Source organism: Aythya fuligula, chromosome 11, assembly GCF_009819795.1.
Source record: "Aythya fuligula isolate bAytFul2 chromosome 11, bAytFul2.pri, whole genome shotgun sequence".
Classification (NCBI taxonomy): domain Eukaryota; kingdom Metazoa; phylum Chordata; class Aves; order Anseriformes; family Anatidae; genus Aythya; species Aythya fuligula.
The window spans coordinates 18,825,657-18,853,222 of NC_045569.1; the positions used below are offsets into that span (position 1 = coordinate 18,825,657).

Below are 27,566 nucleotides of genomic sequence, written 5' to 3' on the forward strand. Positions count from 1 at the left end.
AAAATCAAAGACAGACCCAGAAAGATGTTGAAATAGGATAATATTAACTAAAAACCTGGGTGAAGAGCACTCTTACTCCCTTCTGCACCTGCTGCTGTGCCTCGGCCGTGTGGTGAGAGCCCCCAGAAAGTACCAACCCTAAACCTTACTTTAAGGTAAAATAAAGCAACCCACCCCATGTTTTCCACAGAATAGAAATCCCTGTGCTCCCAAATCAGCTTGGAAACAGAATTTAACCACCCACAGCCCCAAAGTGAAGGCGCTGAAACCACCCTGAGGTAACAGGCGGCACTGGCTGAAGGAGCGACCATGCGGCACCCTGACTGAAGCGTCGGTAGCAGGATTTGCCCCTTGAAGTCATCCCAAAACGTCATATTTTAAATATAAATACATAAATACAATAAATAAAAAGCAAGGATTTAAGAAACGCTGCCTGCTGACCCAAGGCCCCCTTCCTCTCTCCCTGTCACGACGAAACAAATCGGCTGGCTGCTCCGCTATCCAGTGCAACCCCCCCAACCCGCGGCGCGCGTGGAAAAGCATCTTTATTGCATTTTATTTCTCTTTAAACACCACTTAAAACAGCCGCTCGGCGGCGGCGTGGCAGCAACACTCGGCCCGCCCGTCAGGCGGCGGAGCCCCGGCCCTCAGCCCGCCCGGGAGGCGGTGGTGGTGGCGGCGGAGGGCGGTTCGGGGCCGCGGCATGGGGGATGAGCTGGCCTCGGAGGCCGACACCCGTGAGTGGGGTCCCGGTGGGGAGGAGGTGGCAGACACCGTGAGGGGGGGGGATTGAAGGCGGCGACACGGACCCCGGCCTCCCCGGGCCCGCTGCCGCCCTCCGGGGGCCGGCTGAGGCGGGAGGGGGGCTCCCGGGGGGTCCCTGCGGGTGCCCCTCACGGAGCCGCCGCCCCCATGCCGGCGGTGGTTTTAGGAACAATTTAAGCCCAGCTCCAATTCCTCTCTGCTATCGCCCCCCACCTCCTGGGAATAAATGGTGTAAAGATTAATAAAACGTGCAGCTCCCTTCAGAAATAAGCGGGGTGGGTGTGGAGGAATGGAGATGGCTTTAGCCCCCCCAGCGCCCAGATAACACCAGTGCTCCCAGTTCGGCCTCTCGGCCTCCAGTCAGTGGTGTTCCTGGGGTGTCTTTGTGTCCCACAGGCTCTGGTGGAGCCCAGCAGGCAGTTTTAGCACGTTTTTGTGCATTCGTTTCTTCCCCTTTGCTGCCTTTTAAAATCTCTTATGTAATGCACTGCCTGCGAGCTGGTGCATTGCACCGAGCAAGGAAGCATTTAAATTGTGCTCAGCGTTGTTTGGGATAAACAAATCCATATTCATTACCACAGGATATGAAATACCCCAAAATCCAAGCTCAAAAGAGTGAGAGGAACTGCTAAATACGTACCAAAACGTTTCTTATCGGTGGGTGTGTGGCACGCTGAGGAGCGCACCTGCATTTACAGGGCTCATTTCCACAGCGTGGGCGCTAAGGAGGAAGCCCAGCCCGTCGAGGTGTTTCCCATATGTCGCTGAAAACAAACAAATTTCAGCTTCTACACCCTGAGCGATGAAAGGTTTGTTATTGCATCGTGGCAGGTGGATGAAAGAATAAGTCAAGTGACGGTTCGGCTTCTCCTGGCAGGGCTGCCAGGGTTTTGTGGGCTCATAAAACACAGGAACGCATTTCTGCCACCTGGAGAGATGTGATATTTGCTTAACTGAGACCTAGAGTTTACTCTACAGAATGGAGATAAGCATATGGAAGTCATGTGTAGACGTTGGTATTAATAATTTGTGTAAACTCCACATATTTCCAGGTTTTCTCTCAAATTAAGTTTCTCTGCTGCCCTAGTAATCCACAGTAGGGTTGCCTTTTTTCTGCGCCCTCCAGAGAGGTGGGGTAGTGCTATTTAGACAGAAAATCTCTCGTTTATCCCCCGAATGTGATAGGACAGGGACAAAAAAATGTTTTGATGGCTTTTTATGGCTTGTGGCTAGTGTCCAGTTGATAACGTTTTCTCAGTATTAATGAAGTGTTATGCCTGTAGGTTTGCAGCCCCATAGAATTAGCAGAAGATGTTCACAAGTGGATTATGCATCAGATAACGCTAAGGCAGAGGCTTATCCTTATCTAGATCAGCAGTGAAGCAAGTGGAATTACTTGGATTTACACAGCTGAGAACCTGCCTGGCATCATTTGCCTTTCAGCATCCTCTGACTTCATCCATACAGATGAACTATCTGAGCAAAACCGTCCCCGCCTAGGCCAGCTCTTCGCCTCTGCTGAGTCTTCTGGGGGTTGATTTTTGGTGAGGGCAGGCAGCCTGCTTGCTCCTGCAATCCTCGGGCTGTGGGAACCTGTGGAGAGCAGAGCTGCTTGAGGCTTGTTTTGCCTGAGCATAAGCAGAATGAATTTGCTGATGCTCTGCATTTGCAGTGTGAATTTGGATTTGGTATTCAGTGCAGTACTCGTAGCTGTTCACCTATGAGGACCTTTTCACAGGCAGGGACACCTTTTATGTTACAGAGCAAAGGACAGAGGACAGGTGTGCTCACAGACTGACAATCCTGTGCAATCCTGTAAGGAATCGAGAAGTGCTCATAAATACAAGGTTTGAAAGTGAGGATGAGGTGTGTGTGGCAGCTGCAAGAGTGTGATTGAAGAGTCATGTATAGACTTATGTTTGGCTTAAAACATGAACAGATTTGGTTGACGCAAGCATGTATTCTTCACCGGGGAGAAAACAAATGAAGGTTGCTTTGATTCCCCACTACACTCAAACTGCAGCCTGAGATCTGGAGAAGAATAGAAGGGAGCAGAGTGTCTGTGCCAGCTCTCCAGCAGGATGTGACAGGCTGAGGGTCCTACTCAATCCCTTCTCTAAAGAATTCCCCAAAAGCATTAGGGCAGAGACGGAGTCCAACAAAGACTGGCAGCAGCCTTGCCAAAAACCTTGAGAGCCTCCCTGTCAGGCCGCAGCAGGCCCAGAATCGCGCTGCCCTCATTTCTTGGCAGGAAGGTTTGTTCGATCAAGGAGAAGATTGCTGAGGCAAGGCCCAGCATGGAGAGTAAACACCCTTAAATTGTGCCTAGCTGTGCAGGACAAATACTGCCATTTGTGTAAATTATGTGCAAGAACTGCCACAGTCTATTAAGAGATGCAACACTAATCACAGCCAGACTGGAGGTTGTGTGCTGCTCGGCTGATTTGGCTCGCAAGGCAGCAGGACCACATGTAAGGGCATCTTTGTAGAGCGGCAGGGTGTAAATAGAGGGATGGAGGGAAGGGTCTGTGCCTTCTGCTGGAGTCCTCACACCAGCTCTGGGCCTTGGCAGATGACAGACCTCAAATCAAAAGGTTTGAGGGCAAAAAGACTTCACATCAAAAGCTTTTGGGGCTAGAACAAATCCATGCGAACAGGGGACACTGAATTAGAAGAGAAACTGGTAGAACAGGAGGAGCACTGATGTGGCACAGGGGTGCTCAGGGAAGGGGAGACAGTGGGAGAAGACGAATCCAGCAGGCATGCTAGCATTAATAGGGCTGAGTTTCTTCCTGGGAGAATATTTCTGCAGTCTGCCTTCCCTGAAGCCACTAGGGCTGGCGAGCTGAAGGGGAGGTTTGTTGGGGCATGCTGCTCCGTGCCTGCTCTGTTTTAATGCCAGCTCTTCTGTCTCTGCTGCAGTGCTTCATTCAGAGAAGGAGTTCCACGATGCAGCAAAGCGCAACGACACGGCCAGGATGGAGGAGCTCATCAAGAGAGGGGTCGACATCAGAGCCAAAAACAACGTGAGTCCTCGGTTTTCCCACCTCCATTTTTCAGGAAGCGCTGAGGGTGTGTTTGAGAACTGCAGCTCCGAAACACTACCCTCCTCATTAGCTGCTCAATCGGCCGAAGCTTTAAAATGCACTTCCCAGTGCCAAATAGGGCCTGTGGCAACTGGGCAGTTTCACAACACTCTGAAACTCAGAGCTTTGGCATCTGGGCCAGACTGGGAAGTTGCGAGCACCGAGGAAGGATAATAATTCATGGTTCCCAGTGGAACCAGTGTGCCAGATACACGTGGCTGCAGCGACTGGCTTTGATTTGGCTGTCTCTGTATGCCGAGGCTGTGGGACTGATTAGCTCCTGGTGCAGGTCTCCCTGTGTTGATCAGTAGGGTCCTGGAAATATGGGTTTGCACCAATCCATCCATCCGTGGGCAATGATACTTCACACTCCTGTGCTGTCGCTGTGGTCCCTAACTTCAATTTCTGAGCAGAAGGTGTCTAGCAGAGGTCACTGCCTGATAGCAGAGAGAAGAGAGAGGGCTGTGGCCAAAGAAAACCCAGTATGGTGCGGGGAATTCTGGCTCCCTGGATGGCAGATTTGGGTTTTCAGGGCGTGTGGTGGATACACGTGCATTGTGCATACATCAGCCTCACCTCTCTCCTTCCTTCTCTTCCAGACAGACCGAACTGCCCTGCACTGGGCCGCGGGAGCAGGGAACGTGGACGCTGTGCGACTGCTCCTGGACCACGACGTGCCGGTGGATGACGAAGACAGTGTATGAAGGCAGATCTCCCTTGCCTGTTCTGCAAATGTGTTCTGTGCTGGGGGAGTGCTGAGGGCTGGGTGCTGGGTTACAGGTTGCACCTCAGTGGGTGGCACAAGGCACTGTGGTATTGAGAAGCTGTGACCTCCCTGCAAAGAAGGTGCAGTGACTTTTTGGAGCAAGCCTGGTTTTAGGGTGCCTCTGTGCATTGTCTTTTGGCCTTTTCCCTGCATGCACAGTGACCAGGAAGTATTCTGGGAGAATGTGAGGCTTTATGTATAGCACAGGGGTGCTTGGTTTCTTCTGGTCACGTTGGTGAGGCGTGTAGGAAGGCCGTGACAGCCTGCAAGATCTCTCTTGCCTGAAACCATTGACTAGGAAGTGGAAGATAAGAGGCAGGTCTCTGCTCTGCTGCTGAGACCATCGGTGGCAGGAATAATAGTAATTGAAGAAACTGGCGGCTAAAAAAAGAGAGAGAAATAAAGATATTTGGGAAGCTTCGTGAGCAGCTTCCCTCCGGGGTGAGGATGGTGGTGGTTTGCAGTTCAGTTATTGGTATTTCTCTTCTCTTCTGCCCAGTTTGGAATGAATGCCCTCCTCCTGTCTGCATGGTTCGGCCACCTCCGCGTCCTGCATATCCTCGTCAATGCTGGGGCAAAGATTAACTGTGTCAATAAGGTGAGAGAATCGCCGTACCTGGGTTCATCATGCAGAGCCAGAGAGAGGTTTACCTATTAGCTAAAGTAATCGTGTGTGACAGCATCTGCTGCAGGGGCTGCCATCTGCACTTCTGCCTCGTAGGGTGACCTTGGGTGAGGTCATCTTCACCTCCAAGCCTAGATTTATTCCTAAAACAGTTGTGATAATTGCAGCTACAGGGATGTACAGGGCTTCCTCAGCTCACATTTGGGCAGTGCTGCCATGGAAGGTGTTAGAGAACTGGTAAATGGGTTTAGGAAATCAGAAGTCCATGCATTTTAAAATAAACTTTGGTTGAAACGAGCATTAATACTTCAGAGTCATAACATGCTGTCTGCAGCACGAACTAGTTTAGCCCTGGAGGTGCAGGGAGACATCCCATCACTTTGCTAACCAGAATAGGTTGTTAAAAGAGCCTGTCCTGCAGCCTTTGACTTGCTAAACAAACTGGCCTTTATCTCCTCTCCAGCACGGCAGGAGCCTCCTGCACTGTGCGGCTCAGAGGGGACACATCCAGGTGATGGAGTTCATTATGGAGGACCTGGAGGACGTGCATGTGGATAAGACAGACAAGGTGGGAAGGCTCTTCACATGTTTATTTCGCTAGATCTCATCTTGCTTTGCTGAGCTGAGCAGGAATGTTGCCCTTTCTTATAACCAAGGGTAACCCTCTCCCAGCATGTTCCAGCATTGGCTGATCTGTTCCTGAAGACAACGTAGGAACACACAGGAGCTGGCACACGCTCATTTTTGCTCCCTGGCCCTCATGGTTCCTAGAATGATCCCCATTCTGATGCCTGGGGGCTAAATGAAGCAACACAAGATCTGCCTTTCCACAGAAGTGGTTTTGACTCGCTTGGTAACTTGAGTCTCAGATATTAATTACCTTTTTTTATCCCTGGTTGCTCTTAGTGAACTTTTAATCATCCTCTATTTATGTGAAATTAACACTGAAAAGATCTCCTTTCCCATGTTTTGTTAGAGTGCTTGGGGTTGTTAGCACCAGTGGGTTAGCACCAGTCTGTTCAGCTTATTTTGTTAGGTTTGTTTAAAGTAACTCAGAATGAAAGTTAACTGCAGAATAAAAGTTAACTGTTTTTGAAGTGTAGCACTTTTCCCCTCTGTGAACACTAACTGTGCTGAGCAACAGGGTTATTGCCCAAGGCATTATTGTATTGCTGGCAGCAGATGATGTGATCTTGTGCTTTCTGAGACTTGCTTGGAATGCATTTCTTTCTGTTTCTTTTCAAAGATGGACAAGACAGCGTTTCACCTGGCTGCGGAGTATGGGCAGCTGGAAGTGGTGGAGTTCCTGATTCGCCAGGGTTGTTCTCACAATGCTAAAGACGAGGTATGAGCATAAGAACAAGGGAATATAAAGTCCAAGGATCAGAGGATGTGAGAGTCAGGCATGGGATACCAAATGAGGCCAGTGCAGGTTGTCAGTGGTTGTACCTGGTTGTGGTGTGTCAGGGCTTTTCTTCCTCATCCACCTGCAACCCATTTGCGCCTCAGTCCGTGTAGGATTTCTCGCCAGGGCTTTTCAGACAGATAAATGGCCAGCCAGGTGGGCCATGCTGTGGTTTAAGGTATCTGGGTTTCTTGCCTCCCTGCTGCTCCTATTACAGGACTGTTTCAGACTATTACTACTGGTTACAACCTCCTCTTCAGTCACCCTGGGTGCACTCTGTGCAAAACTGTCTTGTATGAACACTCAGTCCAGTGATACATATTTATGTATGAAGTTTTTATATATATATATATATATATGTAAGAAGTGGTGTTTGCTTTCAGGAAAAGAATACAGCATTGCATTTAGCTGCTAAAAATGGACATCTCTCAGTGCTGCAGAGGATTGTAGATATCGGGGTGGACCTTGATGAGAAGAACTTAGTAAGTACATTTAAACAAATTGAAAATCACATCAATACTGCTCTTTCTCTCTCTAGAAATACTCTCCTGCCATAGTCGTCAGGCTAAATGATTACTATTGAGGTTTAGAAGGTAGCTGATTTTATCTAAAATGTATGTTTATAAATGGAGGTTACACTTGCAGAGTATCAGTGAAAAGCAACATCCTTCTTGAACTAATATCCAATTCTAAAGTGTCTCATTTTCTTCTTACTGTACCTGCAGAGCTACCTTATCACTCTATTATCTCAGTTTTTCTCCCTGACCCTTGTACATTCAAGTGCCTAAATGGTTATTGAATGTGTTTTAAACTAAACTTCAGTGTGCTTTATAGTATTGACTTAGCCACTGAACATATGGTCCTTCTGTTTGAGATCTCTCTTTGATAGATCCGCTTCAAAAAAATCTGTGGCTAGAACACGGTTAATGACTTAGGTAGCAAATATTGGCTTAGTAAAGTATTTATTCCACAGCACACTCCCAATTAAGTTTATCAGCAATTTTTTTTTTAGTCTTATTTGGGTACAGTCCTTGCAAAATATATTTGGTTGTCACTAAGATCTGGGAGAAAATGGAAACTACCTGGTTTGGTAACTGGTAGTATTTGTTACCCCAGAATAGCTGCCCTGTGTATAAGAGCAGCAATAACACGAGATTAATTCACTTAAGAATTCTGCTGGTTTCTGTTTTCTTGTAAAGAAATGAGCTCCCTCAGAAGGGGGGAGCAGTGGTTGAGAGCTAGGGGTTTCCAGTTCTGCATTTGTCTGTCTCTGAGATACTCTGTGGAAATAGTTTGTCTTCAGTGCCCATGTGAAATCAATTGGATATCTCTGGCCCTCAGCATTGGTATTTTAACATGTGGATTCGGAAGATGGGGTAGAGGCTTGCTGGTTCTCCTTTATCTTGGCCTTGCCTACAGAAGAGCTGCGTGCCTCCTTTTTTGCCTCTCTCATCCTGCCTTGTTCCAGGAAGGACTCACAGCTTTGCACCTGGCTGCTGAGGGTGGGCACTGTGACTGCGTGAAGCTGCTCTTGGAAGTAGGTGCCGATGTCAATGCCCAAACCCAGGTGAGCTCTGTGGAGGTGACTCCTTTCCCAGATGCTTTCTCTAGCGTGGCCACAGCACTGAGGTGCCTGTGCAGCCGTGTGGGAGCAGCCAGCAGCTTGTGCAGGGTTAGCCTCAAGCTTTTAGTCACTTAAGTCTCCAGCAAGAGCCTTGAGGTCCCAGAGGCTAGTCCCACTCTGTAGATTCCTTTCCACTCCTGATGCCACCGTGACAGGGCACTTGGAGAAATATCTTAGATTTGGGAAAATCTAAATTTCCTAGCTGGAAGAAATAGAGGAAAAAAAAAATAGAGCAGGGAGTGCAGAGGAAAACCCATACAGCTTTGTATGAAGAGGTGGGTGAAGCTGCCCTGGGACCAGGGGGCTATGGAGATGATAAAGTTGCCAGTTCTGGGGCACGGGGCTGGTGCAGGAGGGAAGCAGGGATATCTCTGGGGGGATATCTCAGGGATATCTCTGCGTAGTCTGTAACAGCTACAGCTTCTGAGAAGAAGCCCTGATATTTGTCTCTTCTGATATGCCTCTCAGAAGAAAATGAACTGCCTTCATTATGCAGCACTGCACGGCTACGTGGAGATCGCCAGGACCCTTTTGGATGCAGGAGCCCACATAGATGCTGTTAACCATGTAAGTAAGTCCCACTCCTTGCTCTCATCACTTCCTAATAAGCAAAGCCGGTTTGTGGAGCTTTACAAGAGCACAAAACAACTCTGCAAGGACCAGTGCTGCTGTGGGGTCTGTGCTTATGGGGAAATATCCCTAGTTCTCCCCGAGTCCAGGCTTGCAGCTGTCTTACTATGGACGTTGTAGGCACAGCACAGTCTTTTTGAAGCCTTGAGGTGAGCTCTTCCTAAGCACAGCATCTTCTTTGACAGCAAAATGCATCAGCGACCCACATTGCAGTGCTGCAGAACTTCCCAGCAATGGTGAAACTCTTCATCGATGCGGAGTGTGACCTTGACATTCCAGATAATGTAAGCCTGCAGCTCCTGTTTTTTTGTCTGTGAAACGTGAGTCCATTTTGTGGAGGATTTGATCACCTTAGGGACAGGATTAAAGAGGAGTGCTTTAAAACGGGGAGAAGCTGGGAGCACAGCTAAGGAAACATGAAGCCTGTGAAATGATTTTGTGTGTTGCAGTGAGGTCATCACTTGATAGCTCTCAGCACATGGGCTGTGCCATGTCCCTGGGACCTGTGTACAGAGACATTGCATAAGCAGACTCTCTCCTCCCTGCTGGAGTCAGATGGGAAAAAATTCAGGCCAAAAGATATTCTACAAAATGTTTTGGGGACTGAGAACGGGAAGCAAGCCCTGGAGGTAGCTGTTTGTCTTGCCAGATTAAAATTCTGTGAATGAGTGGCTTTGTTAACAAATCTGTAGCTTGTTTGTAATGTTTCGGTTAATTTTCTTCTTTTTTTGTGGTGATGTTCTCTCTTCATGCCACCATAAAATTGCCACATATTGTGTTTGATTTTAATTTTTTCCATTGAATAATCCCAAAGTGCGTACAGATTACAACGCATCCAAATTAAACAGGCCCTGTGTCCCCAGAACAAAGAATTGGCACAGACCCTTTCTTCCCTTGGCCAAGCTATCTGCCTATAGAAAATGTTTAAATAACAAGAAATAATATATTCCTATAAGTGACTCCAGGGATCTTTATGGAATTGAAGAGCTTCCTTCTTCAGACTGAAGTGTTATCAGAAACCACTCAGTGCTGGTGCTAGTCCAGGGACAAACCAGTTCTGCTCAGCCTGAGGAACTCAGTTCCAGTTCATCGTTGGAGTTTGCTTGGCCCTCAGCTGAAAAAGGGAGGGAGGGGAATGAGGGCAGAGCTGACTGTGTTCTTCCAAAGCTTCCTTCTGGTATTGTTCTGCCCTATTTTCCAGCCTCACACTTGTCCCCTCTGAAGTTTAATCCTTTCACTCTCCTTCTGCAGAGGCAGCAGACCTCGCTCCACATCGCTGCAGAGCACGGCAGGCAGGACATTGCTGAGATGATTCTCATTGCAGGAGTCAATCTGAAGCTGACAGACAAGGTAATTGTCTCTGTGGGTTGAACAGATTCCACAGGGGTACGGAGGGAAAATAGAGATGGTCTTTACTGTTGTTTTTCCTAATTTTCAAGAAAGGCTACTGATAATATTAAAATCTGGGAATTTCCAGGTCTTGAAACAGCACAGAGTAGGTTATTTTGATGCGTTTTCCAGTAAGGAGGTGACTGGTTGTTAGGAAGGTAGAAAACAGTTCACACAATGAGCAAACTTTTTTCCCAAAGTTGCTCCAGTTCCTGCTACTTCTGCTTTTGCTATTGCATACAATAATAACAAAGATATTACAGAGTAATGATAAATAATATACCTCAGGGATCACAGTGCATGTTTTAATAGGTAAAAAGTATCTGGATAGTATAAATCTGGCACCAGTGTCCAGGATTTCTGTCCCTGAAATAAGAAAAAGGAACTCTAGAGGAATCATGTGTGTTGTGTGCAGCCTGAAAGCCCTGTATATGCCTGGAAAATGTTGAAGTGGGCTTGGGCAGAGATTAACGTAGTGTCTGCCATTTGCACCTGGGTTAAAGCTCATGCAGACTCAAATATTAATATATATCCATCAATTCATCCAAAATTGTGTTCACGTAAGGAGTGTAGTTACATTTTCATGGTCCTATCAGCTTCTCCTAGGAGACCATTTCTAATCATGCATATGTGGATCCTATAAAGTTAATGAGGCTGCATAAATCACTTCAGCTTCACATGTCAGCAAACCTGCTGTGCAGAAGGCTATAAAAGGCCTTGGATTGCAGCACTGAGCTGGTCCTTTGAAGATCCCATGTTCCTGGGTGCCTGAAAGCAACTGCAATCCCCCTGGGGGTTACAGGATGTGTTCCCAGGCACTGCTGCCAATCTGACAGCCCCCCCATGGCAGCAGAGGAGATGCTGCAGAGCCTGGAAAATGACTCTCTGTGTCCTGCACACAGTAGCTTGAAGTTAACTCACATCTGAGACAATGTTTGCAGGTGGAAAATAGAGGTAGAGCTAGGTACAAAGCTCAATGGGCTGTGCCGCCTGCTGTTAGACTGCCAGGTGGGCATGGAGATTGAACCTCCTGAGCGTGCGAGGTCTTTTCCAGCTCATTTTTCCCCTTTTAATTGCAGCAAGGAAAAACATCTTTGGATGTCGCTGCCCGAGGCAATCACATCAACGTGGCAGACATGATTATCAAAGCTGATCGGTTTTACAAATGGGAAAAGGTAAGCAGCGTATATCACCATCTCCTGTGTTTTACAGGGTAGATGTAGCTTATCCTCTCCCCTGAGATTCCACATTACCAACTGCAAAATGACATCCTGACCTCAACTTTCATTTTAGATAAACAAAAGCCCTCACCATGTCAACTGCAGCTACTTAAGACACTCCTTATTTTTTTTAGAAAAAAAAAGTCTCTGTTGTTAAAAGCCTCAGGCTGTGCTGAAGGGAACAGGGATTTTCAAAGATTCTTTGGCAGTTGTTCCAAAAGCCCTGTAGAAGAGGGTGTGGTATCATTATTTCTTTTTCCCAGAAGGAGAAAATGAAGCTCTGAGCAGGAAAATGCTTGGGCTGAGGTCACCAACTGTGACCTTGGGGGTTTCAGCAGCAGAGAGGAGGCAGCTCACCTCTAATCTCCCATGAGCCGAGTGATCATTTCTTGTTGGAGTCATACAACCAACTTCCTTCTCAAACTTCCCCCCAGCTGGGGCTGTTCCTCCTGTGTTTCCCTGTGTGGCACAGCAGCGTCTCCAGCACATAGGGTGCAGCTGCTCATCTGCCTTAACCCCTGAACTGAAACCCTACCTACCCCAAGCCTGTGTCCAACACGATCTGAGCAGAGGGCACAACACAAGCACAGCCAAACACCTCATTCCTTGTGTTTATAGGACTTTGTGCATCCCCCAATACCAGGAAGGACAACACTCTAGAGGGGAAGGAAAGGAAGGTGGCACAGGCCCAGCCTCAGAAGTAATGCTGTGTATCAGGGCCTTGCATGGGCTTCCCAGACAGCCCTAGGCAGAGTCATTTAGCCTCTTTGCAGTCTGGCATGTGAAGGAGGTGAGCGTGTGAAGTTTAATTAAATGATTCTGCATACAAGTCCCTGATAAAAGGCACTGTAGAAACGCAAATTGTGATTCGAATGGGCTTCCACAGCAAAGCTGCTATTAACAGATTTGTTAACACACGCGGTTAGAGTGAAAAAGACAATAGAAGAAATGTTTCGCACCAGAATGAACTCACAGCAACCTGCAGAGCTGAGGATGTGGGAGATAGCAGAATGACGGGTACGGAGGAGGTCTCATTAACACCAGGAGGGCACGTGCAGGTCTCAGTCCAGGAAGCACGATGATGGGCTGATAATCAGTAACACTGACACAACAGAGCATTGCTGTCCCAGCTGCACTGAGATCGGCAGCCAAGGAAACAAGGCAGACCTAGAGCAGATAAACTGCATCTTGTTCTCATGGTAATCTCCTCACTGCCAGCAGGAAAACTCGATTACAGCCTAAAAGCAGCAGGACACTTCAAGTTGAATCTCACACAAAAGACCGTGATAAGAATTCTGCAGCATCTCACACTGAAACTCCTGTTCTGGCTTTGCAGGACAACCTGAACAGTGACTCTGACTCCTGGGTGGCAAAGCACTTGACCTTTAAGCAAGACCACAGGGTGGAAACGCAGCACATTCGCTCAGTAATGTGGAGATTAGCTACTAAATACCTCAAACCTGGTGAATGGAAGAAGCTGGCACATTTCTGGAAGTTCACCGATGCACACATTAGAGCCATTGAACAACAATGGACAGGTATAAAACATTACCCAGGTATTTTTCATACTTCACACATAATCCTCTTTAGAACTTCATGGATACCTTAGCAGGTTCAGAGTTTTGGAAGCAGATCACTGCTGGTGATCTGTCGGTCACCCCAGGGAATCCTGTAGTTTGCACAATGCGAGCGAGGAACCATGCTCTGAAGGTGGAAATTCTGTATTGACATAAAAGGTTGTCTGACAAGCCCAAGTTCATCCATTGCCCACTCCATCAAGGTTAATATTAATCTACCAATCAGACCACAACCAGGAATTAAGCCAGAATGTACTTCAGAGCTTCATGGTAAAATCCAAAGCATAGGGGTACCCAAACTCAGCAACTCAGAAATCATCTCTAGAGCTACAGGCTGTGAAGTGCAGGATTTGATTTGTGGCTTCATCTTGCCAGGTACTAAAAGCTACAGAGAGCACGGCCACAGGATGTTGCTTATCTGGCTTCATGGTGTGATCACAGCAGGAGAAAATCCAATCAAGGGATTGTATGAAGGTCTTGTGGGCATTGGAAGAAGGGATTTGGCTGGTAATGCTTTTGGCTTCCTTTGAATAGCACACACTAAGCACTAGCTGAATTCTGTTGTTTTACAACATACAGAAAAAAAAAATTGAAAGAAACCAATTCACATGAGCTCAAAGGTACTCCGCCCTGTCCCACCCCCTTACTACCACTCTATACATCATTTCTCTTCCCTTTTTCTTTTGGTAAATTAACACATCCTTCCACAGCTTTAAGCCTTCTCTGCAGCAGAATACTTAACAGAGGACAATAACCAGTAAAAACAGATCAAAGAGTTATCCTTTAGTAAACCTACAGCACCACTGAATGGTGTTGTAAGATATAACAAGATTTTATATATATATATATGAAACAAGATGTGTAAGATATATCCACCCCTTAGAACTGAGAACGTTCTCTCCTCTTTTACAGAAAGCATTCGGAAAAAAGCAAATGCAGACTCTGCTTCTCCACGGAAGTGCACGGCCATGTAAAACTGAAGGGTAGTAGTGGTTCCTTCACTGATGTGTCATCAGTTGTCTTAAGAGCTACAAGAGAAACACTTGCTCTGTCACTTACAGCTGCCTTCTGGTAACTTAAGGGCTTCTCGTCATAAAAAGCTGGTGTCATTGCTGCTTCCTTCTTGGTCTGAAACTACAAGGATATCAGCAAACAGTAGCAGTCTAAAATGCCTCTTTAAAGAGAAGCGAGATTTTATTGGCTCTTCTCTATGTTCTCAATACTGTAATAAGAGCTAAGTCTCACTTGCCATAATGTGACCGAGTACCAGGATATACTACAAGATTTTATTGTAACTTGTTTGCAGTGTATTTTTGTATATGAATTTTTAACTGTCAATTTTATAAGCTTTTGTTTACAGGAATGTTCTTTACATACCTTTTTTGCCTCTTTTTTTTTTTGTATACCACGCGTATCTTAGGAGGAAAGTTAAAAACAAATCTAACTTGGGAGTTTGTTCAGCCAAGTCAAGGCAACTACTTGATCCTTAAGGACTGTGATCTTTAAAGAGAAAACGTATATCACTGTAATATTTATAAATCAAGTAATTTCTTTAATCCCTTGATTGCCACTTGAAAATCTCCTTTACCTTAGAACATAGATAGCTCCACTCATCTAAGAGCAAGAGTGAACTTAAGACTACCTGAAGGCTGATATTCTTGTCCACAGCACTGTGTGGATTTTACTGTTTCAACTCGCAGAGGTTATCATTGGTTATTTTACACAGCCTATGATAAGGACATACAATTTTCATGAACACCAATTTGTCTTTTAAGTTTTTGTAGTTTTAGTGTTTCAAGGGAAAAATAATATCTGTATTTCAATAAATCAAAATTCTAAGGTTAAATTTGCACATTGTGTCTTAGTCTTTATTAAAAATACTGACTAATTCTTACTCAAAGCTAACCCAGTGCAACCTTACAACTAAAACTGTTCAATACAAGAGGCAAATTCAAACAGAAGGTACCTTTTAAAGCGTTGGTTTGTTTTTTAAAGTATCTGTGGAGGCAAACCAGGATTGTAGTAAGCTACACTACTGTTCTCTTGTAGTCAAAAGAAGAGGCACTTGCTGAACTTGAAGTTTTATTGAAAACCATTTTTAAACAGCTAGCAAGAAAGTTAAAAATTTATTTCAAATAGAAATAAACTAACTTGCAACACAACATATAAAGCAAATAAGTGATGGCAACATTGGCACTTTAACATCTTTTAAACCAAATACTCAACAAAAATATACGTCAGCTTATAAGTACACAACCTGCATGTGGCAATATATACAACTGAGTGAAAATATAAAAAGAAATACTGTTCCGTTCAAGAACATGATAGTGAAGACTTTGGTAGCAAAAATGTCTTTGTTTTTAAAACTGCAGCCTTCAGAGATTCTTCCTTGAATTCAAAGACTTAAAATTAAGCAGATGTTCTGTTACATTGTTGAAGGTTTATTGTCCACGGGTAGCTCACTGACTATTGATCCTGTTGGAATCGCACAGTGATAATCGGCCAACACAAGAAAAAAGGCAGAGTGGGAACAGATGATTGTACACAGGAAGACCACCAAACCTGATTCCTCATTTTCACTGGCAGTCAGAAACCTACTCTTCTTCTTGCTCGCTGCTGTTATGAAGACTGATTTTTTGGACTTCCAGTTCTTCTGCGCTGACCATTGAGGGGTCGATGGCTGCATACCGGGTACCACGGAACTGCAGTAAGTGGATCTGTAAGACACAGAAATTAACACTGAGAAGGGTGTAGAAGCATAACTGGTAAGAAAAACATTACTTCTGGGTAACTTTTCTATGAGAATGTAATCAGGGACTGGAGTATAAGAGTTCAGACAAAGGATAGAGGAAATAAGCAGCAGCCAAGCCCCCAAAGCCAACCCTTGATTGATGTGGCTGCTCAGCATCAGCGATCTGGGAGACAGAGTGAACAGAGCTCAGGCAGGTTAAGAAATAAAAGCAAGCACAGAAAGTTTCCTACTGCTGTTCCAGCTATACATGCTGGTAAATTGGGTTTGAATGCAGGCACTTACTTGAATATATAGGTTGACCTCAGCACTCCTGCAGAGATACGGGAAATTGCCTCCTGTTTTGAGATGAGCTCTTCTGGCATTTGGATAAAGCTTATACATTTCTTCTTTTGCTTCAGTCGAAAGTGCGCTCTGGTCAAATACCTACGGAACAAGTCACAACAGTTAATTCTGAATCTAAGTTTATTTAAGTAAGTAAATGCTGCAAATATTTATTAAGTTCCTAACACAATAACCACGCCCCACCTTCCAAGAAGAGGAAACAGTGTTAAAGAAAAGATTAAACTGAGATAAACTTACATCCATAATAGTTACAGGGACGTCTCGAATTTTATGAGGTTCTACGTAGGAATTCTGGCAGTTGAGGGTAAGTCTTGAAGCGAGCTCACTCTGGCCCAGACTCTCCAGCTTTCAGTAGAGATAAATATTGGTTAACAACATAATTCAGTGCAGGCAGTTAATGCAACAGTAATAACACAGCCAAAGAGAAGTCAGCTCCTTAGTTCTAAGGGAAACACAGCTGCTCTTCAGGTGAAAGTTATAGTTACAATTTAATATCTTCCTTCATGAGACAAATGCTTAAAACATGTTTAGTTAGTTGCTCCTGCCTCCACAGCATAGCCTACAGATACATCCCAGCACATTTTCCCTTTTCCATCTTTCTTAAACTCCTCTGTTCCAATCTATACAAACAGGACAGTAAGGGAGACAGTCACACTGCCAGTTAAATTGCAAGGCTGTGACAGCCAACACCTGCTAGGGATCCATCCCTTACTGTTCACTTCTGGATAAGTGAAGGAAGCAGCAGAAATCTGTACAACCTCCACTGTGTGCTAAGCGAATCTTTCAGAGATCGACATCACAGCCATTGAAGTACACAGACACCTACCCTGTCCACCATGAAATCAATGCCATCAGCCATTTCAGGATCTACGGGACCAGAGGCAAAATTCCCAAGGACAATTTTTTTCAGCATAAAAGCAGGCATCAGCCAAAAGCTAAAACAGAAAAGAGATGCAATCTTCAAGCACCCAAGACTCCAGAATTAAGATGCTTTGTTGTAAGCGCTTCCTTTTCTTCCACAGACTTTGTGCTTGAATTTCAAATGAAATTGTAAAGAAGCTTTGAGAGCACAGAGATGGAAAACCTTACAGCTAGGTGCTTGAAATGCTCTGGAAAGCTGATAATCTTGTGTGTATTTTAAACATGGTGAATAACACTTTCTTCACTCTGAAGGGTTTTGCTAGAGATCAGGTAGATTTTTTTTGTATTTTTTTTATTTTTTAAATCTGACCACATATTCTCAGATGATCACAGGAAAGACAAATACAAGACTAGTCTGCCAAATTCCACACTCCCAATTGTGAAGATTTCTGTTTCCTTCGTGATGTGACTCTAAAAGTCACACTATTCCACCCCTCACTTCTCTTGCCACAAGTCACACAGGCTGGAAACAGGTCAGAAACGTGTCCAACCAGATCAGCGTCACATTTCATCACAAAAAAACATTAATGCCACCCATCTCATTGCCTGTCTTCCTTACCTGTTTGCTGTCCACGTCTGGTTGAAGATGGAAGTGTCACTAAAGGAATTACATAGGATCAGAGAGTGAACTCTGGGGGATTTGTGTGTGTACTCAGCAAATTTTTGAGCCAAAAAGCCTCCCAGAGAAGCTCCAAAAAGGTGAACCTAATTCAATTAGAAAAAAAGAACACAAACAAAAACAGATGTTACATTTGTGAAAAATGACCCTTAAGTGTGTTATTTTGTTATGAAAAATAAGTCATTCAAGTTTTATTTTTCCTCACAACTAATTTTTTTAAAGGAAAAAAAAAATTCTATACAGGTTCTGTAATTTATAGGATATGATAAACACTGAAAAAAGGAAGTGTTTCCAGATCACAGCTCAAATTTCTGTGTGCTTATCACGCTTAAGTAAAAAGCGAACATTTCACTTCGTCTTCAGTAGCTCTTCCAATCCAAGGTGTTTTATTGGGGCATGCTGTACAACATGAGTTATGAAAGATAACTTAAACAGGGTCTCATGAAAAACTGAAGTTAAGCAGTACAATTTAATAGGCCTACAACAGAAGTGAATTTAGACAGAATTTTCAAGGGTGTTGACCTTCAAAAATAAACTAGTTTCAAATGTAAACTCGCCCCACAGCCTATTTATAGGCTGGTTTTACATCATATGCTATCCATTTGCTCTTAAATGAGACTTTTGAACGTTAGGTTTTTATGGCAACTACACATCCATTTCTCCGTCTCCAGGCACTCACTTTATCCAGCTGAAGGTGGTCTAACAGTTTTCTGAATCCATCACAGAACTCAAGGTGATCCCAGTACACTGGATACTGCAACTGAAACACCACAAAGTTAGACCAAGCCCCTCTCTGGTCAGTATCCATCAGCTGTCTGCTCGAAACTTGCACCAATTCTCACATTAAAGGTTTGAAGACAGCGACCTGTCTCGTGCCATGAGGTTCAAGCTCCTCAGCAAGGTCCCTAAGGAAGAACTACCCCTCACTTGGACAAAAATACACAATAGAAAGTTTGGCAGAACAAGTTCAGAGAGGAAAGTGCAGCTTCGCTTCGTTCTGTAATCAAGGGGAAAAGGGAAAAGATACCAGAATGATTTTTCAGTGATTTTGTGGCATGGAAAGTTGGCAGATACAGACATTGCTAATTGCTGCAGGAGATACAGCAGCACTCAGAATATCACTTAGCAGAAAAATTATTGTACAAACCCATTGTTTCAGTTCAGCTTTGGAGCTGAAGAGAAGCCACAAAAGAGCAGGCTGTTGGGATTTTAAGGAGTGATTTCACATTTGCAGTTATTCAGGCCGAGAAGCGGGTTATTAATCATCCCTAAGGCAAACACAGAAGCCCTGAACTAACCCACACACATCTCACGGCTAACAAAGATCCAGCTGGAGGCAAAGACGACTCTTGTCCATGGCACACAAGGTAAAGATCAGACCGAGAATGTAGTAATGTGTATGCACAAGGCTTTGCATAAATGGCTGTGTGAACATACAGCAGATTTTAGCCTCGAACTGCACGCTACATATTCTGGACTACAAGCTAGCATCACATTTTGGGGGGATTCTCCCGTCAAAACTAAATTAATATTCATTATCCAACCTCCAATTATATCAACACATAAAACTACACTGACTTTTGACAAAGGACTGCGAATACTCACAGCGATAACTCTGTAACCCCAGCCAGTCAGTGCCAAAATCTGCTGGAAAAACACGTCTGCAGTTCCGCTCACGGGAGGAAGAAAGATGAGAGGGCACCGAATGCTCCTGGGTCCCGCATCGTACAGCGACCAGACTTTGCTGTCATCGTCGTCGACTATTATCTGGAGGAAGAGAGGAAAAACACAAGGCTGAGTTTCTTCAACCAACTTCCAGAACTGCTTCTACAAAAATCTGTCACCCAGTAAATATTGTAATACTCAAGACTCTTTGGAACAAGACTCTTTTATTCCTCATCAGAATAGCTATATTCTCTAAGGCTGCTTACAAACAACACTTACAATGTTTGCGTGGATGCAGCTGGAAGCGGGACTGTGACCAAACACTGTCAGACCAAACATTTCGTGTGCTTGGACCTAAGCAGGGCAGCTAACACCACCCTGTGCCGGGCCGTGGCATCTCCTGGGATGCACCCTTCTGCAGACAGCTGGAATATAACACACGTGCTGGCAGGAGTGAGCTGCGTTGGGCTGACAGTGATTGACTGCAGGTCAGGATTTCGACTGGAATAAATAAATAAATCTCTTCCTTTCTGAGGCAGAGCGGTTTTCTGCGCTTTGAAATGGTTTGGAAAGGTACAGCCTGGTCTGGAAACACACACAGATAAGCCATGGGAACAGCGAGGCTGTGCCCCAAAGGATCAGGTTCATACATCACAGGCAGAAAAATGTGCTTGGCAGGGCAGAGACCGTGCCACAGCCCAGCACAGAGAGCCGGGAGGTCGGTTCTCAGGACCGAGCACAACAGCCACAGGCTGGGAGCGCTGCTGCAGGGGCAGCTCTTTGACCACTGACACCTGCAGACACCGGGCAAAAGAATTACAGGTCTGGATACGTGCAATTTACTGAATTAAGCAGCTAGCCCTGCAGATTACTGCTCTGGAACAGTTATATCCCACTGCCAGGAACGGCCACACAACTCCAAAGCAGCACGGCAGAGCTGACCTGGAAAGAAACGGGAGCACCTCGGGGTGTCTGGAGCCCCTGGGACACACAGCTGGCTGCAGCAGATTATTCACATGCCAGGAGCAACAAGTCCTAGCACAATTATCATCTACAGGAGTACAGGAACTGGGTCAAGGTCTCCTTTTCTAGCAGTGCTGGGGCCTGCCTCATTTCTACCCAGCCTGTTTACCAACGAGCCGTTCTGTATATTTGCTGTGCTGGTTCTCGTTCAACCTTCCCCAGCCCTGCAAAAGCACAAAAGCACCAGATCGACGAGCTCAAACCTCTGGGGGAAGCAGGAGTTCATCTCCTCTGCGTCACCAGTTTGCAACTTTCTGAGCAGCGACGTAGGAGCCCAGTTTGCTTTCCCACCGCAGCGGTTAAGCTGCTCAGGGAGTCAGAGACCAGCCTCACAAATCACATTTGCTTGATTAACAAAGCTGCTTGCAATAAAGCCAGTATTTCAGGCTCTGGGAACATGCAAGAAATCACATGATGCTGTTGTTTTGTGGCTTTCACACACAAAAAAATAAAGACTGCATACCAGGGCTTCCCTCAGCACTGAAATAGTTTTAAAAACTCGCACAAAAGCCTTCCCAAAGCCTCCCCAAACCAACCCTTTGCACAGAACTCGCAGTCTCAGCTGTTATTCTCCAGCAACTCTGCCAACATGCAAGGCTGCTGTTTATTTCCAAAGGTGAAGCAACACCTCGCTTTGCACAGCCCTTGAAATCACTGAGCTGGTTCACGTCACGGGAACTGAGGCTGGGAGGCAACGTTTCTTTCCTCGAGCCCAGACAACGAACCAGGAGGTTTAAAAACTGTTCTATTTGATTTCCAGCCACGTACCGGGTAGTTTAACTGCAGCACAAAAACAATGCTCAGCACACAGACAGCAGCACGGGTAAACACTGAGCTGGTAGGGCCCAGTTTTTTGGTTTAATTTCCTTGTTTGGGTCTGTAGATCGAGATCAAATACAGCTTACAAACAGGGTAAAACCTGAATTTGTCTTAAATGAGGGGCAGAACTCCCCTTGAGGTTAGCAGAACCAGGGTGTCCTCTGCTGAGGACTTTTAGGTAGGACTTACCTAAGACAGCGAGTGGTGGATTTTGGGGATACTCCTATATGTGGTAGAGCACCCAGCCTGATTCAACCCGAATTTGTGTTCCCCTCCTTCTCCATTTCAGGCTCAGCACATCAGCCACAAGCATTTACACAGCTGCAGCCCCGGGCCTCCATGGAGAAACCCCCATTCCCACCCCCTTGTGGGGAAATCTCAGCCTCCCCATCACCTCTCACCCGAGGCTGCCGACCGCCCTGTAAAAGTCCCCTTCGCCACCCTGTGATAAAGAACCACTTCTGCATTTGAAAAAACACCATTCATGTGAAATGTGAAGTAAGACTCCAATTTTCCTCCGAAAAGGACTACTGAATGACCCTGAGCTGAAGTGTCATACAACTGAGGACTCGCGCTGTGGCACTTGTTTGCCTTTGGTGGCCACAAAGCCAAGTGGGGGCTCAGGGGCAGAGCTGAAGACTTGGCTTAGGAACATTGTTTTCCGTGCTGTGCTTCCCAAATCTGATGAGAGCAGGAAGGGCAGTGGGGCTGTGCATTTTCTGCTGCTTTCAGGAGGGACATCCTAACCTGTTTTCAACCAAACAGCTCTGGCTCTGCTTCCTTCAACGATGGCTGGTCATTCTCTGCAGTGCAACTGCTCTGCCTAAGCCTTTGGGAGGATAACACAAACAAATGTACTTTCCCCCTCCACCCTGAAACCAGAACTAGTTTACTTCTACCTTCTCCAAACCCCACGTTCATCACCGTGGCTTCACTTTACTTTTGAGTAGGCTGAATCACCCAGAGGGAAAGGAATCCCCTAGTCTGAATGTCAGACAAGCCCTGCCAACAGCAGCTTTGGCTTACACACGCTCTCATTTTTGAGATCCTGAGCAGTCAGCAGCAGCTGAAGGCAGCAGCAGCAGCTTGTACCCTTTGCAACCACATCCTCCGGTTCCTCTCGTTCACAGCGTGGCTGCAGAGCACCTGCACATCCCTGAGCTGAAGCACTGCCTCCAGGCTTTGCTGCCACAGCAAGGCACGGCCTGGGGGAAACAGCGTGGAACAAACAGGCCCGGCAGATCCAGCACTGGCCAGGAATGGAAAGAAAATGGATAACCAGAGCCTAGGGAGAGCAGGCAGATCTTTCTTACTTCCAGGAAGCACTTACATGGCAAAAATGAATGAAAAATCCTGACCAAAAATCCTGCAATCGTTCCATAGAGGTAATTTCTTAGAGAAAGCCACGTGTTATCCAGCAGAAATAATGCCAGGCACATTTAAGCGTTGTTCCTTAGGTCTGGGGACACGATCCCTTTAGGGTGGCCAAACCACAAACAACTCACTGTTGAAAGAGGCTGTGCTGCTCCCACCCCTGCTGCCAGCACCTTCCTGCAGCCCAAACCATCCAGATGAGGGAAGTGAAGCAGCTGGCAGTCAGCTGAGCCCGGGCTGCTGCTGCCAGTTACTGTATAACCACAGCCTCGGCGAGCCTTATCTACAAAGGGATGGCGGAGAGCAGGCCAGGAGCCACACAGCAGCGCAGGGCCCCGTGCCCTTTGCACACAGAGAGAAGCTCAAGAAGAGAGAAGCTGCACGCCCCAAAAGCTCTCCTGTGAGAGGAAGTGGAGAAATCTGAGCGAGAGGGGAAAGCGGTCGGATGGCGCGATTAAGCAGAAGCCATCCGAAGGACAAGAAGCAGCAGCTTTGCCTTTTTCTACTGCAGCTGAGACGTCCTTCCCTTCTCTGCCTGCCAAGAAGCTGCCTTCAGGAGCTCTGCTGCAGCCTGAAGCCAGGTGTGGGATCCACAGAGGTGGCTCTGGCAGCAGGGCAGCGTTGAGCCAGGTTGGTTGTGCTGCCTTGGTGCATCACAGCTCACACAGCAGCTCTGGGAACACGATCCCCAGCATGGCTGGCACCAAAACACCAGCCACTGCTGCCCCAGCTCATGAAGCACGTGAAAACTAACAGCTAGGGGAGCTGGGTCAGTAGCACAGCACAAATGTCCTGCGTTAAGCGGAGTCCGACTGCCCAGTCCTCCCCCCCGGAGCAAGAGGAGGGAGCCGCACATGAGCTGCTTAGAGCTGAACGTACCTTTTTGAGAGGAACCGTGCTTCTGAACCAGTTATAGTCAGGAGAGACTTTAATCTCTCCCATGATGGTTAGAAAAACCTCAGCGTAGGGCAGCCTGAAAGAAAGAAAAACAACATTTAAAATGGAGAAGAGGGCTTTACCTTCAGCACCATGCAAGGCTGTGGCACGCACACACAAAACATTCGCAGGGTGAGCCTGCTCTCATGAGTCCTTACACTCCCCTGGCTCGCAGCAACTTCACTTATCCTCAGTTTTCATCACAAGCCACGTAACTGTGCTCCCAGGAGGCTGCCCCGTACTGCTCTAATTAGGAAATGACGACGCTTTTGTAACAGAGCTCTCCCAGGCAGCGCTTGTAGAGAAAGGCAGTTCTGCTGCAGGCTGCGAGCGGCTCGAAAAGCTAGAGCCTATCTGTGCTTTGAGCTTAACTTAATAAAGCATCCAAATTTGCGTCTGATTGAATTCAGTCAGCAGTTTAGACTTGAATTATTTCGTGGAGCTACTGCCTGAGTGTTGAGGCTGTGCTCTCAGCCTGAGGACAAGTGACCCCACGGAGCCCCGAGGCGCATTGGGAACAGCAGCCGACTGAGGCTTTACACAAGTCCCGAGGTTTTAAACCTACCCAAGCAGAAGCCAGCTCTGGTCAGGAGTTAGGAACAACAATATCCTTGGGGCACACCAATTAATACAAGACTAACTGATCTCAGAATCAGCTCCACACAGAAATCCATTCATTTACTCTGAAATACTTACTCAAGCGAGAACACACAACAGCAAGTAGTGACATTTTCTCATTAATACTCCATTAAATTGTAGCAAACAACTTTAATGACTTCTAGATTCAACTTTTTAAAGCAGCACGAGACCATTAGCTTCCATTTACACAACAGATGGTATCAAACAGCTCCCAAGCTTGCCGGCCTCACAGCCCTGCCCTGAAAGCCACTTGCCCCAGGAGGTTTTTGTCCTGAGCTCATACCTGCTGAGCACAACAAACCAAAGCAGCTTTCGATCTCCTTACTTTAGGGTTGCCAAACGTAAATCGATAGGTTTTGTTTCTTAGGTCTTGACAAAAAAGGAACTCAATGTTCTGAGAGTCACTCAAATGTATCTCGTTTTGCAGAAGAGCTGCCAGCATGGAGGGTTAGCTAACTTTGGGGTTACAGCTGCACTAACATAGGTTTAATTAACTTTTGGGGCTGCATTAACAGTTATTCTCAACTTCTTCATCCTTTAGCCTTCATTTGCTATCTCCTGAGCAGAGGAAACCTGAGCTTTAAAAGAAAAAGCACCTCCTAAGATGCACAACGGTGCGCACATCCCACATATGGCTGGGTGACGCACCTCCCGTGCCTAACTGGGGTGTTGGAGGTTGGAAATTCAGCTGCACAGCCCTCGTTTCACTTTTATGTGGCCTCATTTCAGTGCTGCCATCAACTACTCTGCTACTTGTCACAGCCTGGCAGCACTTAAAACTACAGCGGAGGCAAAAAAACACCTTTTGTCCCACAAACACACAACAGATCGCAGTGAGCATCCAATTGCAGCTCCTTTCTCACACAGGTGCATCAGCTGCTGCTGAGCTCTACCCCTCGGAGGGGAGAGCAAAGGGTTTTATTTGGCTCCAGGAGCTCCTGGAGGATTTGCTGCAGGCAGCGACCTGCAACTCAAATATTTTATTTCCCTGACACAGAACCGCAGCAGCGGGTTTGTGCACGGCCCGGGGGCTCCTCCAGCTCGAGAGGAGCTGAACCACGGGCAAGAGAGGGGAAACACAGCAGAAAAAGGCATTACAACCCAAAACAGAACTTAAAAAAAAAGCCCAAACTCACCCCAAAACGTAACCCACCCCCTCACCGACCAGCCCCCGGCAACCCCGGCCGAACCAACCGCCCCGGCGGGCCCCAACCCCACAGGGGCTCCGTGAGGCGAGGCCGCCCCCGGGCCTACCCCGACCCCCGCCGCCCTCCCGGGGAGCCCCCAGCCCCGCTCCCCCTTACCGGCCCCGGGGAAAAAGGGACCCCCCCGAGGCCCCCAGCCCTTAACAGGGCCCTCACCGGCCCGGTGGGGGTGGCGGGAGCGGAGCCTTCCTCCCCCCCTTCCTCCTCCTCCTCCTCCGCCGCCGCCGCCGTCGCCGAGCAGCGGCCCCGCCGCCACTTCCGGGTTCCGCTTCCGCGCCGGTCACGTGACGACATCGCCGCCGAGGCGGAAGAAGTGGAGCCGTTGCTAGGGTGGGTCACGTGGGGTCATGGCAGGCCGCCGATTGGCTGGCGGGCGGTGAGGGGGGAGCCGCCATTATGGGCGCTGTGAGGGGGTTCAGGGAGTCCCGCGGGGTTTGCGGGGTGTTTGTGAAGCACAACGGTCACACGTTTGGTCAATAAAATAATAAAAAAAGGTGTGACAGCCCCTGGTTAAGCTTCTCTATTGTCTGTGCATCTCACGCTGTGACCTGTCCCTGCCACCCAGCGGCAGTCGCGGCTGCTCTGCGGGCAAAGGGCTGTGTTTGTAAGAGGAGCTCTTATTAAACACAAAAATCCAGCTCCCTTCGCCCGAGCCTGTTGTGGTGCCGGTTCTTCTGATACAAAATCTGGGGCTTTTCGTCCGTCAAAATCGGTTTGAAAAAAGCTAAATTCCGGGTTGCCCTAAAAAGAAGGGAAGTGGTCCTCAAGTAGTTTTGACAGGATAAACTTCGTTAAAAAAATGTAGTAGGGTGCCCATAAAAGTAATATGGTAAATTGAGTTTAAATAATTTGTAATTTTTAGATTATAAATATTATAAGTTTAAATAACAGGCTGTTAGAAAGTGCAATAGCACTGCCCATTTTCCATATATAAAGAAATTTGAGCTGCTAAAGCTAGGAGCTGAGGAAATTGTTCATTCAAATCATCCTTCCTAAGCAGCATTTTACTGATCTATTTTCAGGGCTTTCAGGTGTTTTCAAGTTCAGAGGGGCTGGCTGAGATCGCCATCCTGTTGCTGTTAGTGGTCCGAATGCTCTGTAACAAACCTTTATTCACAGCAGCACGCTGGATCTGATACCTGCTGGAGGCAACGCTCCTCTCCTCTATGCTGTCGTGGTTTGTGATTGCAAGACAAACAGCTTTTATCAGTGCGTTTCAGCGTGTCCTTGAGCCTAACCTGCTATTCCTGCCTAGCTCCCTGAAAAAGCTCTGCAAACGAAACACAGCGCTGGCTTTAATACAGATTAAAATCAGAACGGCAGCTGCCTGGCGGTAGGTGGTAGTGTTAAACCTGTATTTTACAGGGATTAAAAACTGTCTAGACTTCAGCAGAAGTTAAAAATGGCATTCAGCGATCATCCTGTGTAGAGTCGTGTGTTGTTGTGTGGATTATCTGCTGTTAGAGTGGCCTTTGGCATTTGCTTCAGGGCAACTCAAGTTAATTGCTGTCAGGTAATGTATTTCTGTCTCCGAGTCATTACTAAAATTAACTGTTGGGATCAATTAATTCCATTTAATCAGTACACAGCAGATAGGAGTTGAAGGTGAGCTGGAAGACCTACACAAGCCCATCAGTTGCAGGTGTATTCTGCGTGAACTGTGCCTAACGGATATGCTTGAGATTTACACTTCTGAGATCCACAGGAAGCATTTTTGTTGTATTGCATTTAAGATTTGGAACCAAATAAATAAATAAAAGATTAATATTACAAAAAATTATCTTTCATTGCATGGAAAAAAAAAAAGATGTCTAGTCCCAGCTGGGTTTTGACCAGGTGTTGGTGAAAATCCCACATAGACTGTGTGGATTTCTGAGTATCATAGAGTAAAAAGGAAAACTCATCAGGGGAGAGAAAAGTTGGATTATTTCTCTAAAATTAGCAGTTGGGAACTGCCTGAAACTGCTGTGGGAAGGGGAGGCGCCCGGACTACATTTCCCATGATGCGCTGCACCCAGGGGTAGCTGGGCGCTTCTAATTTTCTCAGGACTACATTTCCCAGAAGCCCCCGCGCGGGCCGCAGCGCGGCGTTCCGCGCGGCTCCCCGCGCGCTGCCCGCTGGGAGTTGTAGTCCACGGAGTGTGTGGGGGGGGGGGCAGAACGATCGGCGCGGTGACTGCCGTC

The 27,566-nt window shown here is 46.7% G+C and overlaps 2 protein-coding genes across 3 annotated transcripts; one reads left to right on the top strand and one right to left on the bottom strand.

Moving 5' to 3' along the window:
* The first annotated feature begins 674 nt into the window (after nt 1-674).
* Nucleotides 675-14,936, top strand: ANKDD1A (ankyrin repeat and death domain containing 1A). The gene is made up of 15 exons (XM_032195086.1): nt 675-737; nt 3,688-3,791; nt 4,451-4,549; nt 5,117-5,215; nt 5,706-5,810; nt 6,489-6,587; nt 7,031-7,129; nt 8,116-8,214; nt 8,740-8,838; nt 9,087-9,185; nt 10,153-10,251; nt 11,370-11,465; nt 12,847-13,048; nt 13,463-13,594; nt 14,000-14,936. Exons 1-15 carry the CDS (start codon nt 704-706, stop codon nt 14,059-14,061), a joined length of 1,527 nt encoding a protein of 508 aa, XP_032050977.1. The 5' UTR covers nt 675-703; the 3' UTR covers nt 14,062-14,936.
* Nucleotides 14,929-25,597, bottom strand: SPG21 (SPG21 abhydrolase domain containing, maspardin). Of its 2 annotated transcripts, none has more exons than XM_032195087.1 (9): nt 25,539-25,597; nt 23,482-23,575; nt 19,327-19,488; nt 18,401-18,481; nt 17,662-17,807; nt 17,008-17,116; nt 16,419-16,526; nt 16,122-16,262; nt 14,929-15,804 (listed from the first exon to the last, which is right to left on the bottom strand). In XM_032195087.1, exons 2-9 carry the CDS (start codon nt 23,542-23,544, stop codon nt 15,682-15,684), a joined length of 933 nt encoding a protein of 310 aa, XP_032050978.1. In that variant the 5' UTR covers nt 23,545-23,575; nt 25,539-25,597; the 3' UTR covers nt 14,929-15,681. The 2 variants fall into 2 exon arrangements, with proteins under 2 accessions (XP_032050978.1, XP_032050980.1); XM_032195089.1 differs by lacking the exon at nt 25,539-25,597 and adding an exon at nt 25,482-25,522.
* Nucleotides 25,598-27,566: the final 1,969 nt, after the last annotated feature.